This window comes from Gymnogyps californianus, chromosome 11 (assembly GCF_018139145.2).
Source record: "Gymnogyps californianus isolate 813 chromosome 11, ASM1813914v2, whole genome shotgun sequence".
NCBI classification, from domain to species: Eukaryota; Metazoa; Chordata; class Aves; order Accipitriformes; family Cathartidae; genus Gymnogyps; species Gymnogyps californianus.
Window position 1 is genome coordinate 837,779 of NC_059481.1, and position 25,544 is coordinate 863,322.

The window sequence follows — 25,544 nt, forward strand, 5'->3', positions numbered from 1 at the left end:
GGCCGATTCCAGCGTGGCTGGAGAAAAGAAACCACGGCGAGAGGAGCAGGCAAGAGCCAGCAGTTGCCTGCACTCCCCCTGCCACTTCCTTGAGCTGCCAATGCCGCTCCAGCTGCCATTCCCCGGAAAGAGCCAAGCCCTGCGGAGCGAGGGGTGGGAAACGGCGCTGGGATGGCAGGAAAACAGCTTCTGCCCAGGGTTTTCAGTACAAGCGGGTCCCTACCCCAAGCGCTGAGCTTCCCACGTGCCCTAAAAATCCCTGGGGAAAACAAAGTACAGGGTTAACGCCAGCTCTGAAGGGATGGAGCAACCTTTGGAAGGACTGTAGAGCAAAAATTGTTTTCACCGAAACGCCTCCATTGGGAGTTTCTCCGCCCAAACTCTGGCCCCAAGACAAGGAAACCCACGCCGGGCGCTACCCATCACATTTGGGTCAAAATCACAAGCACGTCTTTGAAGCACGAGGCTGGAACCAGCCTGCAACGCCCCATCCCGGCTTTGCCCCACATCAAGCAACTCAGCTTCCCAAGCCACCATCTCAAATGCAGAGGAGCCCTCTTCTTCCTCACCTCGATGGGGATCTCGGGTCAGAGCAGCTGGGGTTTTGCCAAAGCCTCACATCAAATGTCTTGATATTTGGGGTGGGAAAAGCTGTTTTGGCGTGTTGGGTTTTTTTGCAAGCACAGAAGGCGCTCGGCATGCAGAGGGCTCGAGCCCTTGGCATGGCAGCTCCCCACTCCCACACCAGTCCTGAGGGAGCTCGGTGGTCAAACCACATTTGAACCGTTTTTTACGGGGAGCAAGACACAAAGAGCTGCCGGTGGAGGGTGAGATCAACTCCTAAAAGAATGCACGGACAGCAGAGCTGGAAGCTCTGAGTAACATGAATCAGCTGCGCTGCTGTACTGGTGCCACCATCAGCTAGCGAAGGAGAAGTGGACAAGCACTAAGGGACAGCAAGAAGCTGGCGATGGCTGGGATACTGCAACAGAAGAGGCCACAGCAGAGCTGCAGCCCATTTATACCCACCAGCAGGACGATGTAAAGCAGCAGCACAGGATTAGCGGCCATATCTCCACAGCCCTGTGCAAGGAGCTGCCTCCACGATCAGGTTGGGGCCAAGCCCACAGTGGTCTCCAGGCTCTACACAGAGCATCACTCTCTCTTTGAGGTGTAAAGCTGGAAGCAAATGCAATATCCAACATACAGAAATGTCCCTAAGAGAGTCTACGGCCATCTCCTGTTGGGCTCGGACCTAGCAGAGCTACTGCCTTCTAGGAAGACCTCACCTCTTCAAGCTGGAGTCATCCAAGCTCCCCTTCACCCCAACCCTTGCTGCTCCATCCACCATCAAATCTCATCCCTCCCACCAAAAATGGCTACAACAACAACAACAAAAAAAAAAAAGACAACCATGCTTTGATTCCAGGTAAAGAATTATTGGGTGGGGGACACCTAGCACCTGGGGGGCCATCCCATGTCCCAGTCAGGCTAGGATGGTCACAACTGTAGGAACAGCGCTGAAGACACCGTGCAGGTCTGCCTCTCTGCGTTTAGGGGAAGAAGGTCTGCACAGATGACACCAAAGCCACATTGCAAACTGTCGGACAAGACAGCGGCAGCAGGGAGAGTCCAGGGACGTATTTTGGGGGAGTATTTCTTTTCTGGCAGCTGCCACCAGCGTGGCGTAGCCACCCCACTTCCTCCACTGCCATCTCACCTCCCAGTCGCTGCTCGAGCACCACTTCCAACACCATGCTGTCCTCCCACAGAACCAGAAGTGTATTTTCGCACCAGCTTTGGGGACCGTCCACTGCAGTGTCCCCCACCTTACAATGTCCCCTCACCACCGGGCCACCCATAGCAGGGGATGTCTGCTCAGAGCACACACAGGGCATAACCACACTGTGTTTGGGGGGGAAATTCAGCGCAAAAAAATGCACCGGTGGCTTCTATGCCCTCTCCCGCAGAGGGATACGACCGAATTCACCCTCTTCGCTGCCCGAAACCGCAGCGCACGTGACCCAGAGATGCTTTTCAGAAGAGCTGAGTCTCCAGCGGCTTCTGTTTGCCTTTCCCTTGTTTGCAGCAGCGTCGCATCTGGACGCTCGTCAGAAGAGGAGGAAGGGAAAAAAAAAAAAAAAAAGAAAAAAAAACGCCCTCCTCCTGCTGAACAACCTCTCAATCAAAACAAAGCCGGAGCGGCAGCCAAGAGCTGGGAGGCTCTTTTGTTTAATGCTTAACATCCCTGGCCGGGCCAGCCCGCCCCAGCACGCCGAGGAGCAGGGTGCAGGGGCAATGGCGCGGGCAGCGAGCCAGGGTGGAGAGCCGGGAAGCAAGCGCCTGCCGCCCTGGCGAACAGACCCTGGGGCCAGCTCGGCCACACGAAAGCAGCCGGTGGGGCAGGCGGTGAAAAGAAGCTTCCCAAGCCCGGCCGGAGCTTCTCCTCTGTGCACGGCCATTTTGCTGAGCATGGCTGCTCGCTGAGAGCAGCCGTTCCCTCCCAAACACCGGTGCCCCCCCAAACCAAACCCCAGCTCAGCTCCAGCCATCCCCAGTGACCCACGGCTTACTGCCCACCGAGTCAGGGACAGACCCCGTTGCTGGTCCACATGCTCCAGACATGGGTGCATCAGCACAGGCTCATTTTTCTCCCTGCTGCAAGAAGTATTAAGCTCCCACTCCTGCATCCCCAAATATCTTTTGGGGCTCCAGCAGCACAGGCTGGTGCAAGGAGCTGCCCAGGCACCAAACCACAGCCCGAGGCAAACCTGCGCTAGGTGCTCAGCCCACCCCAGCGACCCTGGAAGGTCTCAGGAGGGTTCTCGCCAACGGGTTTCATCATGATCAGCCCCATCCTTGGCAAAGTTACCACTTGTGTCCCAACACACCGATGGCATCAGGTTCAAGGAGGGTACGTAACAAGCCAGGGCATGCTGCAACAGGAGGCTGGATACGGCCAAGATATGCACCTAGAAAAAGGGCGTTTGGGATATTCCGTTCCCGAAGCTTCACCCCAGGAAGCAGCAACCAGAGGAGCCATGGGGTCACACACAGGCAAAACATGGGCCATGTCCACACGCTCCGTCGCTGCAACGTCAGACACAGCAGCAAGGGCAATCTCGCCCATGGACACCGCGCCAGCTCGAACACCTGCCGACATGAAAGGGTGTCTGAAAAAACCCAAAGCAAAGCTCTTTCCTACACCCAGCAAGGAGTGGAGGGCTGCAAAACGCTACAGTGAGATATTTAAAGAGCACAAAAGCAGAAGGAGGGGCAAACGGTGAGCTGACTGTAGCACCGAAGCACCTCGTCAAGGAAAAATACTCGCTACTAAAATACTCTTTAATCCAGCCAAGGAGATACAACAAAACCTCCTGGCTGGAGGCTGACTGCTCAGTGTGCACATATGTACGGGGAGGTCATCTACCCTGGGCTGAAGCCGGTGGAGGGAGAGACGGTCTCTCTTTCTTCATCCCCAGACGGAGACCAACCTCCCTGCCCGAAACGGAAGCGGGAGCAGCACAGGGTTAAGCAGAGGACAAGCTGCCGGAGACCAAAGGTTGGGCTGAGTCACATTGTGGCCGTTCCTGTTTCAGTCTGAGCAAGTTTCTCGCTTCCCAGGCAGGGTTTGTCCCCAGGCCTGCACGAACGCGTCGCCTTCGTCCCCCTGATGCACTCCCCGGAGGAGGTGCCCTCCCACAGCCAGCACGTACCTCCGCTCTTCGCTTGTCCGTCAGACTCCACACGCCGGTTTTGGAACATCTCTGCAGCTTTCAGGAGACAGGAAGAGCCCAACACCACTGCCCACCTCCATCTCATCACCTCCGCCCTCCACCCTGCCCCAACCATCAGCCCATCCTCAGGCTCTTCCTCGAGAAATAAAACTGCTTTCCCACCCCGGCCATGCAGACACCAGCTTTCCCGACCCGAAGGCAGCCATCTAGCTGCTCCCAGGAGGCTGACGAAACACAGCCGATGTTTCCTCCTGAGCGCAAACGCGACACATTTTCCTGCAGATCTAGACCTTAAATCACTTCTCAAAACAGGGCTCAACCCTCCAGGCTGAGCCTTCATCGACGTGGTTGTACCCGAATCTGGACAAGTAAAATGGCAGAACTGTCCTCACGGGGTATCTGTACGGAGATGATAGAATGGTTTGGGTTGGAAGGGACCTTCAAAGATCATCTAGTCCAACCCCCATGCCACGGGCAGAGACACCTTCCACTAGATCAGGTTGCTCAAAGCCCCGTCCAAGCTGGCCTTGAACACTTCCAGGGATGGGGCATCCACAACTTCTCTGGAAAACCTCTTCCAGTGTCTCACCACCCTCATCGTAAAACATTTCTTCCTTATGGCCAATCTAAATCTACCCACTTTCAGTTTAAAGCCATTGCCCCTTGTCCTGTCACTGCAGGCCCTGGTAAAAAGTCTCTCTCTATCTGTCTTATAAGCTCTTTATATACTGAAAGGCTGCAATAAGGTCTCCCCGGAGCCTTCTCTTCTCCAGGCTGCACAACCCTAACTCTCTCAGCCTCTCTCCATAGCAGAGGTGTTCCAGCCCTCAGACCGTTTTCATGGCCCTCCACCAGGCCCGGTCCAACAGGTCCATGTCCTTCTTGTGCCGGGGACCCCAGAACTAGACGCAGTGCTCCAGGGGAACAGGGGGGTCTCACCAGAGCAGAGTAAAGGGGGATCATCACCTCCCTCCATCTGCTGGCCACGCTTCTTTCGATGCAGCCCAGGATACAGTTGGCTTTCTGGGCTGCAAGGGCACAGTGCCAGCTAATGTCCAATTTGTCACCCACCAGTATCCCCAAGTCATTCTCCTCAGGGCTGCTCTCGATCCATTCACCCCCCAGTCTGTACTGATAGTGGGAACTGCCCCGACCCAGGTGCAGGACCTTGCACTTGGTCTCGTTGAACTTCACGAGGTTCACGTGGGCCTACTCCTCAAGCCTGTCAAGGTCCATGATGTTTGGTCCCTGTCTTCACAATCCCCACCTCGCTTTGGCATTTCTACCTGCAGAGGGTTTCTGCAGCTGCATCAGTGAAAGAAATAAATCTCTAATAGTAAAAACACAGGAAAAGCCAGGCAGGGTACGACCAAAGGTCCAGCCAGCTCCCGTGCTGGCTTTGACAGCAGCCAGCAGCAGATGGCTATGAAGGAACATAACAGCCAAGCATGTTGAGATATTTCCCAAACCACTTCCCAAGCTCCAGCCCTCCTCGGGCTTTTCCCAAGTCAAAAGACATTGCCCTGTACACCCCCCGAGGGGTTCCTCCTCCACAAACCCACCCGGGTGCCCTAGAGCATCAGTGAACTTTCAGCATCCACAGCTTCTTGCAGCAGCATTCAAATCCATCATGCAAAAGAGCATCTGCTCCTCTTCCCGGTTTCATTCACTCTGGTTCTGCTGCCAGAAAGGACAAGGAAACAACACGTCATCTCCACGCCACTCCTTAATTTTACAAGCTTCAGTCACCTGCCCCAGGAGCCTTCCTCTCGAGTGGAGGAAGCACCAACCTACTTAGCAACTCTCCTCCCAGAGCCATCTCATGGCCGACCATCCCCACCCCCCTTCTCTCTATACATGTTCTACTCTTTTTTTTTTTTTTTTTCCTTCCATCTGCAAAAATCTCCCCAACAGCTCACTGGTCTCAGCAACTCTCCCAAATCCACTGTGCGCTCCCCACCCATCCCTTCCCGGTGCCCAGCACCGTGATCCCCACACCAAAGCAGAAATCCCCCCGGGGAGCCGCTGGCTGCAAACACAGCGACACACACCCCAATACCCCCCCAGCCACTCTCCCAACACCCCAGCATGTGTTGACAGCAACAGGGCTGAGCCACCCCGAACACACACGCTTGTGATGCTCACCCTGTGTGGCTTCACAGCCGTGGACCGGCAACACCACGCGTGCAGCTACTGCGGAGGAGCTTCTGCTCCAAGCATGAAGAACTCCACGCACTCAAGGTCCTCTCCCATCGGCCCACAGAAATCACATCAGCCGCTGTGATTACTAAGAAACAAGCTAACCGAGCTGCCGCTCCAGCAGCCGTATCCAGAAATGGCTGTGCAGCCACCCAGAGCCAAACGCCGCTCGGACGGACAGACGGCTGTTTATCCCGTCGGCCACGCGCTGCTGGCAAGGCTTTTCGCACCCCCGGTGACCTGGAAGAGCAGCTTCACTGGCTCACCATCGCTGCTGCATGTTAGCGGAGGAGCAACATGTAAAAAAATCACCCACAGCAACCCGTTGGCCCAAGGCTGATTGTCACCACAAGTGGGACAAAGCCCACGTACCAACGGCAGACCAAGAAACGAGGCGGTAACTCCTGTCAACCCTGCAACCTTGTGCTTGCCTGCACACCCACGCAGATCCCACATTTACTAACACGTTAAGGTCTCCTTCTCTGCAAATGATGCAACCAGAGAGAAATAAATTCTTCCGGGAGCTGCAGGGAGCTTTGACGCACAAGGTGAAGCCACCAGGAAGCAGAGCACGGCAGCCAACGGACACTGCCCTGTCCTGTCAGGAGCTGGAGCAGGCACAGGACCGGGACATCACCTTTACCGACAGCCCAGGCTCCTCCCGCAGAGCAACAGGAGCTGGAGAGGCTTGGACCCGCTTGGCACAGCTGAAGCACCGAAGAAACCAAATCCCTGAGGGTACAGCAGGATGGCACCCTGACACACAGTGATTGCAGGCAATTTGCTGCTGCACGGTTCCCAGCAGCCAGGCACGGCTTGACCGGTGCCCTCCCATCGCCGCATCCAGACCCCAGCACATCACAGAGCCAAACCATCTTCATGCCAGAACCAGGAGGCACCAGCCATACATCAGTGCTGGCCCCCAATGGTACAAGACACACAGTCCCACCGTAAGCTCCCGCTCCCTCATCACTCACAGCAGCAAGTCCCGGCACAGGAGTGACCGCCAGAGCCGAGCGGCAACACCACCTCCACCCACACCCCGACACCTTTCTTACCTTCTCCGACTTCACCTTTTTCAGCTGCCGGCACTCACTTTCCCCATCCTCCAGCTCCGACTTAACTCCCAAGGGATTGAGCGCAGCTCCCGTGTCAATAGCTATACTCCCAAGCTGCTCGGCAGCAGCAGGCTCTGTGCCCTGGCCCCCATCATACTGTCCCACCCTCACTGCCAGGGCCAGGGGCTGCAGCACGCTGGGCTCCTTCTCTGCCGCAGCCCCCGCACCCTCACTCCTTTCCTTCTTGCTTTTGGATGAGCCGCCCTCCTTCTCCTTCTTGGAGCCGGCCACGCTGCGAGACGCCTTGGCCGATTTCTCCGAGCCCTTCGGGGTGACGGCGGGCACCAAGCCACCCGAGTTTGCGCCATCCCCAGAGCGTCCTTGAGCCTCCTTCTTGCCACCAGCTCCCTCGCTGGGAGTGAACAAGGAGGTCCCCGGGGTTGGCTTGCCACTGTCCTTGCCACTCTTGCTCCTTTTCGACTTGGATTTGCCCTCCTTGCCCTGCGGGCCCGGCACCGGGCTCACAAACTTGATGTTATCCGGTAGGGTTGCCACCGCGTTGGGTGCCGGGAGCCCCACCTCTTTGGAGCCCGACATTTCCAATTTCTGCTGATCCTTCTCCAAATCAGCGTCCAGGTCAATGATGAGATTCCCTACGCCAATGTCCCACTCATCACCGCTGTCGTACGTCTCAACCGGGTTCGCATCGATTCCTTTCCCTCCGGAAGCTCCGCTGCTCAAGGACATCTTAGAGTTAACAACCCCTCACGGTTCAAGGCTCTTTCCTGCCTCCACGCCCTGGGGGGTCACCTACGTCCTCGGGGGGCTTCCAGCGGTCGGGGTCTGCCCAGGTGACGGCATCGCTGCTGGAAGGGAGAGCAAAGAGAACAGGGTTACACACGAAGAGCCCCGGGCAGGCAGATCTGCCTTCATCGGCAGCTACACGTGCAGGCAGGAGAGGTCCTGGGCAGGGTGAAAGCCCCCAACCTCCCAAATCCCTCATCGCACGGCACGAGGCAGCATCCTCCTGCCACCCTCCCCGGGGCTGGGGGCTGCTCCTCAGCCATCCCCGCAGCAGCCGCCATCTGGCACCAGTCCCTCGATCAATACTGGCCCTGGCAGGTCACGGCTCTCGGCTCCAACAAGACATTACTCACACGTTTCCCCGCTCGCCATTTCCCTCTGAATTATCGAGCGCTGCCCCTGGGAGGGAGGATTGATTCCTCTCCTGCCGATGCCACCCGGGGGGAGGGCTCCTCTCCATGCCAGCCTTGCCGCGAGGGACAAGAGCCGCTCGCCGGGGAAGTCAAGTGCCTCGGTGGGAAATAAATCCCAGGCTTCAGAACGCCTGTGACACTTGGGACGCGTCAGAGCGGTTGCCGAAGGCCAAGTCGCAGCAGGAAGCGCAGGGTTTCCATCCCTCACCTCCAGGCAGCACAACACGGCACCCGGCTTTAGGACGTTAAACCACCATCGCCTCCAGCACGATGAGCCGCGTCGCAGGCTTCGAATGATGGGAAACCGAGACACAGTTGCGTGGGTACCTGCTCTTAACTGGGAAGAGGGGGATCAGCCCTACCTGCCTGCGCCATGGCCGACCCCAGCTAGCCCAAAATTTCTCCTCCTGGCTTTCCAGTCCCTCGCCCTCCCCGCTCTCAGATGCACCGTGCACTGCCCAGTCCCCGGAGATAGCAACAGGGGGGAGGAAAACAAAAAAAAAGACACCCACGCGCAACCTGAAAAAGCCCCAGAGTCACTCGCTGAGATTAGCTCGTGGCAATTACACTGACGAGACATAATTAACACATGAAACAGCTTCTTCCCAGCAGCCACCCGCTCTCCAGATCTCTTAAGAAATCCTTGACCACCCATTTGGACAAAGCTCCTCTCCAGCAGCACTGTCCTCCCCCTCCCCACCCAGCTCCGGGCCTGCCGGTTCCTGGTACTATTTACGAGCAACACTTCAAAAACAGGTGACTTAAAGAGAAATGAGAAGGGGGAAAAAAAAAAAAAACCACCACAAACCCACACACGCACAAATTTCTTCAAACCCCAGCAGGCAGGAGCCTGGAAAGCAGCTTCATGGTGCATTTCCAGAGATGCAAACACTGTAAAAATGCCAGGGATTCTTTCATCAGACAGGCTGCTGCAGCCAGACCATTTTCCATCTGCTCCCCACAGCATCCTGTACAGCTCTGTATAGCTAATAATCCACTCTCTGACAGGTCATTACGGAGATTTTTAACCCCAGGAGCCAGGGGCTAGCATGCAAGCTGGAAATGAAAAGCACTGACCTCTCATTTCAGCGACAGAGAAAGTGCCAAATCAGGAGATCACTTTGTGCACCGGAGTCGCTAACGGCTTCCCAAAGCCACCCTGTGTGTTTCTATCACCGCCGCCTCCTCCTCCTCTTCCTCCTCCTGTCCCAGCACCCGCTCCCCAGCCGGGACATCCAGCCTGACCCCACGGACCTGCCTCTCCAGAGCCTCTCTCCGAACCACTGATGGAGCCAGCGATCAGCAGTGACCATCTCACCTCTGCACGGCACAGACCTCCCTGGCTGGCGTGCGTTGCCGCAGCCAGCTCCCTTTGTGCCGCGGATCCGCAGCAATTCCTTTGTCCGGATGGGCAAAGCCGGTAACAAGGTGGATGAACCATATTTTTAGCTGGTAACAGCCCCTTCCCGGCCCAAAGTTGAGCCACAGCATCCAGCCACAACCCCGCCGGACAGGGCTCGGGGACACGGCACTGCTGCGCAGGACCAACACACGTGAGCTACCGGGAGACGATGAGGCTCAGCCCCCAACTCCAAGAGCTGCCCACCCAAGGCTGGAGCATGCAAAGGGCCACAGCCAGCTCAGATCAGAGGGACAAACGGACAAGGATCTGGCCTCGCAGTCGCAGGAAGGCGACGGACAATCCGCAGGGCTGTATTGCAAAAGGCACAGCATCATCCGCTCCACACAACACCTCCACGATGCCGGCTCAGCCGGCTCTCAGCTCACACTGGGGAACTCACCTTGCTGTTTTAAGTGTGCATATATACACGCACACACACATATACATAAATATTATTTATATATATGAAATAAGGAGAGCAGATGAGCAGGACTTTGGTCTGAAACTATGCAAACAGCAGCAGCGTTTGCCAATTCCTACCACAACAAAAGGAAGAAGGAGCCCAGAAGTCCGCTGGGTCCCTGGCAATTAGAAGCCAGGAACAATCAAAGGGTTAGAAAACAAGAGGAGAAAAAACATTCACCCTACGGAGGAGGCGTCAAGGGAGCCCGAGCTCTGCTAATGCAGAGGGAAGGGAACCGCAAACAGGACAGACGAGAACATCCTGGATTTGCAAGAGCAGTGGAAAGGCACGTCGTGCCGAGAGCGGGGCAGGGAGCTCAAGACGTGCCACCGCAGGAAGAGGAACCAGGGCAGGGATCGGCCCTTTCCAGCCCGGGGCTGAAGGCTAGGACCCCAGTACACGATCTGGGGGGGATCCCCTGAACGTCATCCATTTCACGTTGCTCTAAAGCATTTCCCACAGCCCAAACACCCGCTCCCTGAAACTCCCATCCTGATTCCCCGTTTCTCTTCTCCAAAGAGCCACTCCGGCAGGCTCAACCTCTGCAGCCGGAGGAGCGTTTCGGGTCCTTCTCCCAAGCAAGACCCCCAGGGACCCCCGACCTGCCACGTCATCACTATTTCGGGAGGACGGGAACCCCTGGCTACCGCAGCCCACGGTCCAGAGAAGGAGGTCCCTTTCCCACCACCTGGTTTGCCCAAGCTGGAGAAGCGCCGGGTGCTATCCAGGTCCTCCTCGCTCTCCTGCCGGGGGGGAGTAACGCCGCCACAAATCACGGCATCTCAGAAAACAGACTGAGGAGATTGATTCAGCTATAAACGTGTCCTTCCCCTTACCTCCCGCCATCGCGGGATTGATCCCTGCGCAACATGAAAAGCATGTGCTCACTTGTTGGCCTGGAGACCTGCCAACAAAGCATTTTAAGAGCAGTCCTGGAGCGCAGATCCTACAAGGAGACAGCTTTCTGCTTGGGAATGCTGCACACACACAGCACCAGACATGAATAATTCAGCTCCATTAGGTGCCGAGACCTCTACAATCCGCATCTATGGGCTGGGACAGAGCCAGCCGTATTAAGAGACAAACCTGAAAGTTCACTTTTGGAGCTGCAAACACACCTAGAGAAAGCTATTCAAACAGAATAGCTCGCCTTCAAAAAGGGAGCGAAGAAACCACACGAGCCCCCGGCTCTTTGTGCTAAAACATGCGCTGGATGCCCGGCAGCAAACCCGCCAAGCCCGCGCAGCTCCGGCTTTCTCTACTGGTTACCGGAGGCCAAGAAACCAAAGTGGGGAAGGATTGAATGCCCAAGGGCGGCGAGATGCAGGAGAAAGCTCTTCTCCCGGCAGCAGCCAGCCCACATGTAGGGAGACTGTCTCATACCCATGTGCTCCAGCCTGCAGCGCTCCAGGATCAGCCTCTGGTGGCTTCTAGACATGACCGACTGCAATTTTCACCCTGATTAACTTTCAGGAATGCCTGCAAGAAGGAGCGGCAAAGACGATGGGGGGGGGGGGGGTAAATCTCCAGGACACAGCGTTTCCTCCAGCGGGGCGCAAAGCAGGGAGCGGAGGGTTTCAGCGAGATGCTTGCCCCTGCTGGGAGCAACCCTGGAGAGCAGACAGACCCCTCCGCTCCCTCTCTGGGGGAGGCAAAGGCAGCGCCGGCAGCCAGGGGAGAGCATCCATGGAAGAGATGCTGTCCCCGTCCCCCCCCGCTTGCCAAGACCCCGAAGGGCTCCCCACGAGCCCCCGGCCCCTCTCCGCCGAGGCAGCGGCACGAGGGGCCGCAGTGCCGAGGCCCTTCCTCCTGCCGCTGGCAGCCAGCCGACAGCTCTCCCCATACGCTGCCTCTGCACAAGATCCCTTTTTGTTTCCTTTTACGACTAAAGAAACTCGGGGCGGGAGGGGGGGGGAAAACACGCCTGCCTTTCCCGAGCTGCCGCACTCGCTCCCCGCTCGGCTCCTACCACCGCGTTTGTAATCCCCCAGCTGGGCTTGTTTGGGTTGGATTTTTGTTAAGTAACTCCCATGTCTTTTCTGCAGATTTCTTTTTAAGATGTTCCCCTCTCTCCCCGCCCCCTCTCTCTAGAGATGGGGGAGGGAAAAAAGAGAAAGAAAAAAAAAAAGAGGAGAAAAAAAGAGAAATGTTGAACGCGAGCCAGCTGGCACGCACAAGAGGAGACGGAGAAATCTGCACAAAGGAGCTTCCTCACTCACTTGCTGCTTTCAGCTCAAGAAATCACGCAGAGGAGGAGGGTTTGCTCTCCCCCATACATCAGTCAAGCCGCAGCAGACAAAGGAGATTTACCATGACACCCTCCAGAACTGCCACCCAACGGGGGCAGGATCCCTCAACCGCCTTCACCCGGCAGGAGTCCGAGCTGTTGCAAAACACGCCAAAGCGCAGGGCTTCAAAACAAGCTGTTCAATGTGGAATCAGGCAAGATTTTGAATGGAGGAGCTGCGCTCCCGCCTCCTCGCTCGCACAAGGCGCCGGGAGAACTTTGGTGGCTCTCGGGGCTGAGCGGGACGGCGCCGTCGAGCTGCCAGGAGGGAGAAGGCTGAACCCAATTTGAATAAAATGGAGCCACCCTTCTTTTTTTAATATGGAGGTGCACCCCGCCAAGACTACATCTTCCAGCATGCACTGCAGCCGGAGCGCCCGGAGAGACGTCGAGAAACTTATGCCGGGACTCCAAGTTTCTGTAGGCTGAGCTTTGACACTGGAGATGAACCTGACACAGGGCAGCGCTCAAGTCATGAGTCATTTGTTGGCATTCTTGAGAAAAGCCTGAAATATTTCAGTCCAGGCATTACAAAAGCAGGACAGATGAGGTCACTGGAAGAGGCTGGAGACAGAGGCAGATGGGAGAGGTGAGCAAAGACCTCTTTGGTGCAGGGGTGGCCAGGCAATCACCCTACCTGGAGCAAAGCTCAGGAGATTTATCAGTCACAACACCCACCTGCTACCAAATACACACTCAAGCATCAACTTCACATTCATCAGCAGCCAAAAGATGCAGCTCGGATCAAAATTCAACCTCACGTCCACCCCCATCCGCTCATGACCTTAAAACACGACCTTTACAGCAACATTCAGCAAGACTACAGCATACAAAGAAGTCCAGCAATACTGTAGATACAAGATAAGGGCACGTGGTGCCAGATCTCAGCCTGGCTGTGTTTGAAGAAACTACTTCACCAGATTAGCTAAAACTCAGCGTTTGCTTCGTATTGACATTTCTTTAACCTCGACACCAAACAGGCGTTGAGGAGAAACTCGATCTAGGGCTGAAAAACCCAACGTTCTTGAACACGGCTCGATGGCAAAGCCGCCCTCGCCAGACCCCCTCGCTTCCCTCAACTCCCAACAAGCTAAACACATCACCGATACGCGAGGCACACAAAAAGGGGGGAAACAAAGAGGAGGAAATGTTTCAGGCATTTCTTTATATTGTGAAATAGGGAAAACTGGAATAAGTTCCTCTTTAATCCTCCCATCACTCTTGGAAGTGTCATCACCAAAGTCCCAATTTTTCATTTGTTTGTGCCTTGAGAGCCCGCAGTTCTTCAGATTTACAATTATTTGATTTTGATGTCTCTCAACCCTTGCATTTTTTTCAAGCTACCTACCTCTGTACTGAATAAAACACAACACACATTTCCTCCGCCAACACACAAGGAAGTCCAGAGCTTCATATTTCAAGAAAACTAACGGCAAGAGAAACATCACTCAAGTGCATGGTCCTCAGCTCAAGCAGGAGGCACATCAATACCTACAGACCCACACGAAGGCACCAAACATCACTTCATTTCATTCCCGTGAAGGACAGCAGGCAAACATCACCTTCTCGGTACACCCGCTTGCTCTCCGCTGAATCACGCTGCTGGAGTCCCTTCTCCGGTGGGAAGCTGAGCAAGCAGCATCGTTACACACAAGCGTGAACGTATGTGTCAACACGACTCAAGTCACAGAACCATAGAGCAGACCAGGTTGGAAGGGACCTTGAAAGGTCACCTGGCCCAACCTTTCATGGGAAACAGAGCCCAGACGAGATCATCTACCACCCTGTCCAGTCGCATCTTGAAAACCTCCAGCGATGTGGACTCTACCACATCCCTGAGGAGGTTGGTTCAGTGAATGACTGTTCTCACCATAAAAAATTTCTTTCTTACATTGAGATGAAACCTCTCCCGGTGCAAATTGTATCCATTGCCCCTTGACTTCTCCATGTGGCTCCTTGTGAAGAGAGAGTCTTCGGTCTCTTTGTAGCTGCCCTTTAAGTCCAGTGACTTGCCTGCATGCACGGCCCTCCTACGGAGAGCTGACGGACCTCCTGCCGGGCAGGAGCCAGGTTTGCAGGAAAGGTTGCAGCAGCGGGATAAAGCAGCAGCACGGATTAGAGGAGCATCAAGCACAGCTAGGGCAGACAAGAGCCGTGCCAGCGCTTCGTTACAACTCTCACAGCACTGTCCTGTGCGAGGCCATGGAGATGAGCAGGTAGCAGCAAGGCTCAGGCTTGGCTGCTCCTCTGGACGCTGGCTGGATTGTCGCCTGCTCATCCAAAAACACCAGGCTAGACTTCTTCCAGCAAGCATGACCTTGCAGACTCCAAAATCTCTGACAGGTGAAAATGGCCAAGAGCTTTCTCAGCAACCTCAGCACTCAGATCCACATCCATAAACATAAACTGGTGCCTAGCGCTCTTAACATTCAGCTGTACTGGGAAAGAGGAATTGAAAAACCCACATGCATGGGAGAAAAAGCATGCAGTGGGTAAAATAACGGAGCCAGCTTCCTTCCTGCAAGCTCAGCTCTCGGATCTATCCTGAATTAGGGACGCCCAACAGGGATTTACCCCTCACCATTGTGTCTGCATGCTGGAAGACACCACTGTGTAATTGCCGTGCCCAGACCTGCACACGGTGGTTTAACAATAACTAGAAATACAGCTGCGTCTTCACCCAAAACCTGCATTCCCCACTCACCCCGCGATCCCTACGTGCCACCCTGCATGATTGCAGGTGTCACGGTGTCACCGGCGCACGGCACCCAGCGGGTGCCCGGCAGGCACGGGCAGCGCCGCGGGAGCAGAGAGGCATCACCACAGGGTTTGGCTGTTGAAGGCTGACACACAGACCGTTGGCAGCTACGCAGTGGCGAAAGCAAAAAGCAACCCTGTGAGCAATAACCGGCCAGGATTAACTCAGAAGCGCTTCAGATGAGTCTAAGCTAGACAAGGCAGCACGCTACGGCTCATTGGAGGCACTGCTGGCAGCACCAGACATGGCCCCGCTGCTCTCCTACCACCGCAAAGACCATTCTTGTTGAACCCAGCCAGCCATGCCGCTGCTGGCTTTTACCAAAAACAACATTAAACACTCAAAACGGGACATCTGAGCAAATTCGTTTGGCACCGAGCTCTGCATCGCGATGCTTCCCGTAGGGACAAACCTGGGGGCTGACTGTCCCTTGAGCAGAGAGCTGGTTTCCACTGGGAAAGTGGAGCAGCCGTGCGGATTTAAAACCGGTCTGGTTACACCCTTGCTAACCCCAACGCAGAAGCGAACTGATTTACGAGAGGCTTAAAGATATCTGAATCGGTGGCCTGTCCTCACGCGCACCCTAGAAAGGGGTAGAGAGCACATAAAAATAACCAAAAAGGCTTACAAATTTCAGATAAAGCTCCGCGCAGGCTGGAAGATTGCCAGCAGCCTGAGAAAGTCAGCAGCGAGAGGAAGCAGCAAGATGGATGTGACCAGGAAAGATCCCCGAAGCATCAGTCACGGAGACGGGAAGAAAGAAGAGCTGGCGAAGACCAAAGACAACCAACGGGCATAAATAACTGCTGGAGTAAGTGCCAGAAAAAAGGAGCTCACCCTTTTCCCCCCCGCTTGCCCGATGCCATCAGCAGGGCTGCAGAAAGGCACACGCAGTTTTGGCAGCAGCCCGAGCTCCTGGGCATTGGTGGGAGCAGAGCGGGCGCCTCTGAACCACCCTTTTCTTAGGGGGCTTTGGAGGCGGCGAGGCTCCTCGCCTCGCTCCCAGCCACCCTGATATCCCTGCTTTCCCCCAACCCCATGGTGGTACCAGTCCCAAACTGGGGCTCTCACGGTTGCAGCCGCACAGGTTTCCAACGAGGATCACCCTCCACGGAGGTACAGCAGGAAAGGGAAACCACCGACTGCGTTGGCAGATGTAGGGAAGGCTCCGTGCTGAAGTCAACGTCTCGTTTCTGTCTTCTCCATCCAAAGGAAGAGCACCGGAGCGATCCCAGCTGAGTGATGCCCAGTTGAGTGGCGTCTCCCAGCCACAGCCCTACCTCAACAGGAGAGGGGTACGCAGCAGCGCAATTTGGAGAGGACGGACAGACGCTCGCTTGCTCACTCCCAGGGAAGGGCGAGCTTCTGGGCTTTGTTTTTTCTTTTAGGAGAAGAGCATGCAAGCAGCCTTGGCCGTTTCCCAGGTTTCAGAAGAGGACGAACATCTCTCCGCCGCTCCAAAAATGAAGGAGCCGCCACTTCACCTATTAATGCCTTTAATTCCCTTCATTCAATAACCAATTAGGGCACCTTGGCTACACGAGCTAAGGCTTCATTTGCAGCAGAGGACCGTGCGTGCAGCTGTAATCTCTCTTGCTGTCAAACCATCAGCCTGGGAACACTTTGGGAAAAAACAACCAGACTGCGAAGTAAAGGAGGAGGGAAGGCATACGCAGACAGGGACAAATGCAAGCAGAGCGACTACCATGCCAAGAAATCCCTTTTTTTTATTCCCTGGGAGGGATAATAAATAGGTGTATTTCACAGATTAATAAAGCACATTTGCAAAGCTATGATATACATCAGAAAGTTGCTAATTCATGCTAATGACCCATTGCAAATTGCCGAATTTTGTGAATTAGCCAGCATGTAAAGGAATACAATAAAAAACAGCAAGAACCATGCATCAAAGTGTACTTGACTTATTTCGGTAGTCGTAGTTCACTTTTAATTACTTGTGGCGATAGGTACAGAGGGAAGGTACAGACTAGACGTGAAACCCCAAAAAAATAAACAGGAAATCTTCAGGACAAGAAATTTCACCATGGCATCAGCTACTAAATCTTTGGGGAAGGAGCAGTAATTCTCCTGGAGATTAGTAAGACTCTACCTCTTCAATTGAATTCATGGCTAAGTCATTACACACCTCATTTTCACCCCTTTTAAAAGCTGCAAAGCAGACTCCTCCCAAGCCGCCCTTTCTCCCATTGGAGAAGCACCGGGATAACTCCGAGCCAAATCTTTGGACTTGCTTGAGCCAGGAACGCTCTGTTTAATCAAAACCGCAAACGGGTTCAGCAAATTTATTAAAATCAAACTGCCTTGTTTTGTTATCAATAAATCGGCACAGGCATGCAAAGAGACGAGATGTCGCATGTGATGTAGCACCGTGTAAAGATACCAGCCTTCCAACCGTCAGAAGAGTGGCCAAGTGGGCCCAGGAACAGCTCAGAGGGAAAATCCGATGCCACAAAACCTTTCTGTGTCCACGATGTGCTCAGGGAAGGAGCGGCATAAAGGGACAACATTATCTTTTCTTTTTCTTTCTTTTCGTAGTCCATAAACAAGGAAACACGTTGTAGAAGTTGAGCATTGAATGTTTAAATACAAAATGTCAAGATTCTCCTGAAATTATCCTTATTCATCCACAAAAATGCACTCACATCCTTTTACACCCTCTCTCTACATACACACTCCCCTCACACAACATCTGAGCTGACGCTTAAGCAGCTACGTCAGTAATTTTTGTGCATGTGAAGGACACTCAGCTGCAGCAAAAGCAAAACCACCTCTTGGTTTCATCTCAAAAACTGATTTTTCACCAAAAGCTAGAAGCGAAATAGGTGTTTCCTTTAAAGAAATTATGTAAGTTCAAAAAAAAGAAATCACACAAGCCACTGGAGTCACAGAGCAAGTTTCCCAGACAGGCAGCCATTCCCTATTTTCTTTACTGTAGGACTGTCAGAGCAAAACCTTACTCCTTCCTCTGAAACCACATCACACCGCAAGGCACTGAGCCTCGTTAGCAGGAAAGAGCATTTTTGATGCAATTGTGTGGCAAAAGAAGCCACGTCCCCGTGCGATCTTTTCTTCTTCCCTTCCCCGAAATCAAGCAGCACCCCTTCCTCATCTGAGCCAACCCGGCACGGCGACGTGGAGCAGACCGGCTGCTGCCGGGGCGGCCAAAGCTCTGGTTCAGCAACTACACGCGGCCACCGATGAGCTCCCAGGGCAGCCACGTGCTCGGGGCTGGCTCATCTACCTACCCTTGATCTTACAAAAGACCCCTCACACCCAGATGATCTCCTCGACATACCCCCTACACCCCCAAAACCCTGCTGGAGTCAGGCACCCCCACGCAACAGCATCATCCTCCCTCCGGCCACCACCACCGCAGCACAAGCATCCAAATTATGACTTTCCCGAATAAGCGGGCAAGCTCCGTGGGGAAGGGATCAGCTCTCCCCATACCCAGAGAGCCCACAGGCGCTTGACCTGTGCCCATGAAGCATGAGAAGAGGTGTCACGGTGGAACTGCAGACAGCCCAGGCCATCTCGAGGTGCTTCGAGGACTTTGGCGCTTCTCAAAAAATCTCTCCACAAAGCACCATCAGCTGCAAAGAAATACAGGGCAGGTTTGGGAACAGACCCGCGACTCTCGTAACCCAGAGGTTGGGGAAACATCAGTCCACATTCTGCAGCAAGCCTGCAAAGATAAACACGGACTTCACCTTGAACTCGGTGGGAAACCACCCCATCTCCTGCGGACTATCCAAAGCCGACCCGCTCGCCGCATTCACTGCACACAAGCAAGCGAGCACGGTTAAACTGCCACTGGCCCCTGGCAAGGTCACCTGCGACCTCACCTCCTTTTGGTAGGGAGCCGGCACGTGACACGCTCCCTGTGAGCATCTGCCCGCTCGCTGCCTGTCCCCGGCAGGTCCCTGCCTCCAGCCAGGGAAGCCGGCCAGAAGCAGCAGTGTCAACACTCAAAGGGCATAGCTGCGCACGCACGCTGTCACACATCCCCGAAACAACATACCTGGGACCGTAAATACCATCTTATTTACATAATACTCCGGATAAAGGGGACAAAGAAGATTATTGCATTACATCTGGGACTAGTATTGCATCAGCGCCCAGAGGCCCTAATCCAAATCAGAGCCCTGCCGCGCAGGGCATGGCGGGACGGCGGCGAGGTGCATCCCCGCTCCCAGCCCGTCCAAGGTCGAGAGCCACACAATACAGCCCAGCTCTTCCTCTTCCCTCCATGAGCAAGCAGAGGAAGATCCCTTTTTAGGCAGCGTACACCCAGGAAATACCGAGTAAATCACAGCGTCGGGCACGACACGCAACTCTGGTCCCCAACCGCCTTTCTATCACGGCTGAGCCCCAGGAGCGTGACCCCAGCCACGGGTGTCCAACCTCCGTCATGGCGTGGACATGACTCGTGGACATCGACTTTGTTTCAGTAGGGACGGCTGCAGGGAAGTGCTAAAAAGATGAGGCAGCTTCCGGTTTTCTTTAATTTATGCAATTAAAATTAAAAAGATACTGTAAATATAATCTGGAGGCAAATTTCGATTCAACACAGCCCGGTTCTCAAAGAGCATAAACCAGACGGAGCAAACTGTGGTCCTTCCTTCTTGTTCATACATAATAAAGATACACGAGGTGTTAGGTAGCTCCAACACAGCATGAGAACCCCTCAACCACCTTTATAATTTGCGAGCCCTTTCTTCCCGAAAAAGGCACATTTTCAGCTAGCCTAACAATTTGAAGGGAAAAAGCTTTAGAGGCAGCAGAAGCAGACGCCGTGCCCGCTGACGTCCGACAAGTCGGGTGCAGTGAGCACGAGGGGACTTTGCAACCTTGCAACTGCAGAGAGGGAGAGATTATTTGCGGTTGCCACCCAGCCCGTGGCACGGGGCTACAGACGGATGAACGTCCCTTATTCGCAGCAGCTTCTCTCCCCCCCAAAAAAAACAACACCGTTTTCGGCACGCGCAGAGGACGCCGCGATAGGCTAACACGTGCGTTAAGAGACACCTACGTGCGTATACGCGCACGCAGCAGCCCCTCCGGCTAACGAGCAGCCTAATGGCGACTCACAAAACACACAGACCCTCCACTGGAAACCAAGTCTAAGCACCCAGCTTGAAAAAAGAAAAAAAAAAAAATCCCCGTGTCCTGGCCATACTCAATTACAGATCATTACAACTTGCTTGATAATTAATTTCCTCTGGTGGCTCTAACTGGCTCGCAGCCCTTGTCCTGAACGCGAGGCCAGTTTAGGTGAAACATTAAATCCTTGTCCTTTTGCACCACCGAGACGGCCACGTTCCCGGTGCTGCGCACGTCTCCCTTCCTCAGCGAGCTCTACCCCGCAGGGAGAGGAGAAAACCTTGCTGGATGAACGAGGGCATAAAAGGGCAAGGATTTTTGTTTCGAGACCGAAACGGCTTCAAAATAATAAATTATAAATTATTTCTGGTCAAGAGCTAATCAATAAAATAAGCTGACTGGATTTTTCGAGTGCCGTGCGTGTGCGGTCGTGTACTGCCAACAAAGAGCTAGAAATGTGCAGCATAATCCGATGCCGGAGTCATCGCACAAAGCGTGGAAACAGGTTTTCCTGAGGATGTCCAGGCGAGGAAGGCTGCGAGCACCCGCGCCGCCCCTGCGCGCGCCGGAGCCCGAAAGCCAGCCCTGATGCCGGCATCCTTAATTCTTCTGGGGCCGGGGGGGGGGGGAGGAAAAAGGGTCCGTGAGCTCTTCGGTGTGCGCCACGAAAAACATGTGTGTCTAACACCTCCTCCAAGGGAAAGGGCCTTCCCAGAAAGGGGGAAAAAAGGAAAGAAAAAAAAGAAAAAAAAAAGAGGGCTGCTGGGAGATGGAGGGGAGCCAAGTCTCACAGACCAGATCTGAACCTGTGACCTTCCTCGTGTACACAACGGGCGGGAGAGCTTCACGGCAGGAGCGGCCGTCCTCGCCCCTCCGTTCCACCCGCAGAAACCCGCAGCCTTTACGGGATGCCTTGCCGGCACAGCCACGTTGTCACTCGTGGGGTCACCCCCCCGGGATCGGCCCCACGCGCCAGCCCTCACAAACGGGGCTCCGAAACGGCAGCGCGGGGGCTCGAAGGACGGCCGCTCGTCCTGCGGCACTGGGTCACCGTCACGCAGGGGCCCCACGGGCCCTCTCCGAAGTGCAGCTGAGGGGGGCTGGAGCCCGGCCCCGACGCCTCGCCGGAGGAGCTGTGCTCTCAGTGTTTGCCCCCCGCGCACACACACACAGACAACTCGTGCTCGCTAAACGCCTTGGGGAAAATTTAATCATTTAATCTTCCGTGATTTGTGCCGACAACCCTCCGCGAGGGGCCACGTTCCCCCCCCCCCCGCGACCGTCGGCACCCCAAAAGGGCTGGGGTGTGGAGTCCCAGGGCAACCAGCCCTCCCAGGCACCCTCCGGTCCCCCAAACCCTCCCTGCACAGAGGTGGGGGGTCAAGGTGGGGGAGACACCCCCCACCCCCCCCAGGGACACAGCTGCCCCCTCAGGAACCGCATCCCCACGTCCTGCCACCACCCCAGACCCACGGCTCGGATGCATCATCCCCTCCTCAACTCCGACCCTCACCCCAAAACCTGCCCCTGCGGTGACCCCACACACGGGGGATTCGCCCCCCCCCCCCCCCCCATAGCCGTGGGGGCTCCGTGATGCCACCCCCACACACCCGTGGCGGTGGGACACGCGGGGGACCAGCCCCTAACCCCCCCCGCAGCTGACGGGATCCTCACCCCACGCACACGGTGAACCCCCCCCCCCCGTCACACAGCCCGGCGGCGGGGGGGGGGGGGGGGGGCCGCACGGCTTTGGGGGGATCCCCAGGCCCAACCACCCCCCGGGTGCCCCCGGCCGCCCCCCCCCCCCCCCCGGCGCCACAGCCACAGAGAAGGTGACCCCACGGTCGCAGGGGGGTGACCCCGCACCCCTGGGGAGGCCACCCGACCCCCACAGGCCCCGACACCCGGGCGGGGGGCCGTCCCCAACGGTTACGGGGGGGGCAGGGGGCCACACATCCCCGTCCCAACGGTAACGGAGGGACGTCTCCGGACCACGACGGCGGCGCCCAGCCACGGGAGGGGCCTGAACCGGGCGGGGGGGTGAGGGGGGGGTGGCCCCGGCACCAACGGCCGCGGGGAAGGCCCCAACGGTCACCGAGGGGGGGGAAACCCGGGCCACAACAGTCGCGGGGGGGGGGAACGACGACCCGGGCCAGGCCCAACGGCCGCGGGGGAACCCTAACCGACGCCTTCCCCCCCACACACACCGCCGGGGCGCCGCTGGGCCGGGCCGGGCCCGCACTCACCCGGCTCCGCTCCCGTCCCGGGCGGCCCTAAGTCTCCTCCATGGGGCCGCCTGGCCGCTCCTCCGCTCCGCCGGCAGCTAGGGGCCGGCCGCCGGGGCCGCCATGCCACCCGCGCCTGTGGGCCGCGCCGCGCCGCGCAGGCCGCGCCGGTGTCCGCCTGGCGGGGCGGGGCGGGGCGGGGCGGGGCGGGGCGGGCGCTCGGCTCCGCTCGGCTCCGCTCGGCTCGGCGGGGACGCGGCAGCCCGGAGCCGGAACCCGACCGGCAGCCGGAGCGGGGGTGGCGCGACCGCGATGCAAAACCCGGAAGGTGGAGTACGGAGCGGGAGGGCGGAGAGCGCCGCCCCCGGCGGGGTGGAAAACGCGGCGCGGCGCGGCCCGCACAAAGGGGGCGCCAGGGTCCGGCAGCCGCGGCCGGAAAACGCGGAGACCGGATCAAGATCAGGAGCCGGGGCGCAGGAGCGGTGGGCAAAGCCCGGAGCGGAGGAGCACTTCCCTCCCCGGAGGAGCCGGAGCCGCCGCGGTGTCACCTCGGAAAGGGGGGGAGGGGAGCACCTTTTTGGGGGTGTTTTATACCCTGTGGGGTGGCGTGTGAGACCCCCTGCCCGGCGCGGTCCCCCCATGGCTGCGCTATGGGGGGCACCAGCGCCGGTTCAGGTCACTGAGCAGGCACAGAACGGCTCAGGCTGGTTTTCGGGCCGGGTACCGCTCAGAAAGACCTGCCAGGAGCGGGCAGGAGGGGGTCACCCCCCAGGATGCGCCCTGGGGTACCCGCATCCACCCCACAAACCCATGACATCATACCCCACGCAGTCATTTTTCCTCCCCAAACGGGTTTCCGGCGTTGGACGCAGGGAGCATCTTCCTTCCCAAAAGCACCCGGATCCCCAGCCCTCCTTGTCCCCAGGAGGTGGCATGTCCCCCAAACCCTCCGCTCCCCACCCCAAAGCCTCGGCGCCGCTCCCGCTCTGGCCGGTGAGGAAATTTCGGCTCATCTCAGCGGGGGGTGTCCCAGCCCTGGCCCCAGGACACCCCGAAACCAGCCCAGCGCAGGAGCGGCTGGGCCCGAGCAAGGCGAACCGGCGCGGGAAGCTGTGCCGATGGAAGATGGGGTGCACGATCCAAGCCGGCACCCCGGCAGCGCCGAGCTCGGAGCTGGGACACGGCCCTGCAGCAAAGGTGATGGAGCGGGGATCACCATCTCCATCCACCCACCCGGGGCTCTGGCGTGGGGCGTCCCAGCCCAGAGTGGTGCCACCATCCCCGGGGATGGCGGGTCTCCTCCTCCAGCACGGTTTCAGGAGGACACCGAAGGAGATGGCGATTTCTTCCGATGCTTTGCGCCCCCAAACGAGGACAATGCGAGACCCAAACCCCTGGCGAAGGAGGTGGGATACCGTGAAGGGCTGGGTTTTGGGTGCCATCACCCTGTTTCGCTGGCTTTTGGGGCTGAGGCAGGTGGGAGAGGAGCCAGAAGAGGCTTAAAGCAGTAGGAAAAGAGGGGTGAGAAGAGCATTCATTTAGCCCGAAAGAGATGAAGAGGAGAAATTCTTCCTTATCACGATGAAGAGGAGAAACTGTCCTTGCACGGCACAAACCCAACGCTGGTGGGCCCCAAGACAACCTATAGGAACAAATTCAGGTCAGTTTTTACCGAAATTTTTTAAAAGATTGGGTAAAAGGTATTCTGGGCATTTGGTGTTGATTTTCAGCACATCCCAGACCAGGAATGATGCTCCAACGGTTGGGAAAACCAGCTTCTGCCGGGAACGCAGCACAAACCAGGGATGGGTCAGTGCATCAGTCTGCTCGTTCCCCGGCAAAACCATAAATGATGTCACTAATACAGGAGGAAAATAAAAACACTGCCGGGCAACGCGGCTTCATTGGAAATGATCTCAGCATCCCTCCGATGGCGCGTTTTGCCGTGACCATGAGCAGCGCCCGTGACCCAGCTTGCCAGGGGCTGCTGGAGCCCCAGCGCCAGAGCTGCCAGCCCCACGGGACTCAATGGATTTTACTGACGATGGTGGAGAACATGAAATCCTTGGGGATGAAACCTTCAGGCGATACGCAGATGTGAGCTGTGAGCGATATAAAGGACAGGGAGGTGACAAAGCAGCTGCCGCTCTCACGGAGGTGGACGCCGGAGATGGATCTGGTTTAATATGAAGCCAAATCACGGGCTCGTATTAAAAGCCTGGCTTAGGTACGGGGTGGGCGACGCACCCTGGGAAGCAGTGCCCCGAGATGGGGATTTTGACGGGCACTGGGTGCGGTGGGCAGGACGTGAGGCCCACAGTCCCCTCGTCCCGTGGGGATGGTACAAGATCCCACTCTGGCGTGGCCTTGTCCGACGGTGCTGAGCTCCCGGGATAAGGAGCCAGAGCTGGAAACCGCGGGGCTGCGGCACGTGGAGCCCAGCCTGGGTGCAGCCCCTGGGTGCTGAGCACGTCCTCCCTGGGTGTTTCTCCACCCCGGGTGCTTGGTGTCCCGAGCATCCAGCTCATCCCAGGCCATGCCAGGTGAGGCGCAGGGCAGGGCAGCAGAGACATCAGTGATGTTCTGTGAAAGACGTCGTCCACCACGCAACCGGAGGCTCCTTCTCCATGCATCTGTCTTCTGCCTGGAAGGGCATCTCCCCCACCTTGGTCCCACAAGTGCTGCCTTCGGGCCAGCTGCTTGAGGGTCGACCCCTTCCACCTCTAGGAGAGATGCTCCAGGGAGCTGCAGGCAGCTCGGGCAAAGCAAGCTCAACGTCCTGCCTCTCCCACCCGGCCACCAAGGCCAAGTCCTCTCCTGCCTCCTTCTCCCCATGGCACCAGGGCCCCGGGATGCCACCCCAAGCCCCCCGTCCATCTCCAGCTCCGCTCCTATGGGCACTGCAGACATTTGCCCTCACTCTCGAGGCACATCCACCTGAGAGAGGAGGACCTCCATGATACTAGAAGAGAAAAAAGTGCAGGGAAGTCACCAGGAGTCCCAGCACAGCTGACTGGGACCATACTGGTGGGACATGAAGGACAGGGACAGGCTGGCGGATGGGGGGATGCAGC

At 56.7% G+C, this 25,544-nt stretch overlaps 1 protein-coding gene across 1 annotated transcript in view; it reads right to left on the bottom strand.

The window, feature by feature from the left end:
• The window catches only part of ZNF609 (zinc finger protein 609), a 58,515-nt gene extending 50,681 nt beyond the window's left edge, over positions 1-7,834 (bottom strand). The window contains exon 1 of the mRNA XM_050903204.1: positions 6,995-7,834. Within this exon, the coding sequence (XP_050759161.1) occupies positions 6,995-7,741 (747 nt within the window). The 5' untranslated portion in view covers positions 7,742-7,834. The remainder of the gene's footprint in view (positions 1-6,994) is intronic.
• Positions 7,835-25,544: the final 17,710 nt, after the last annotated feature.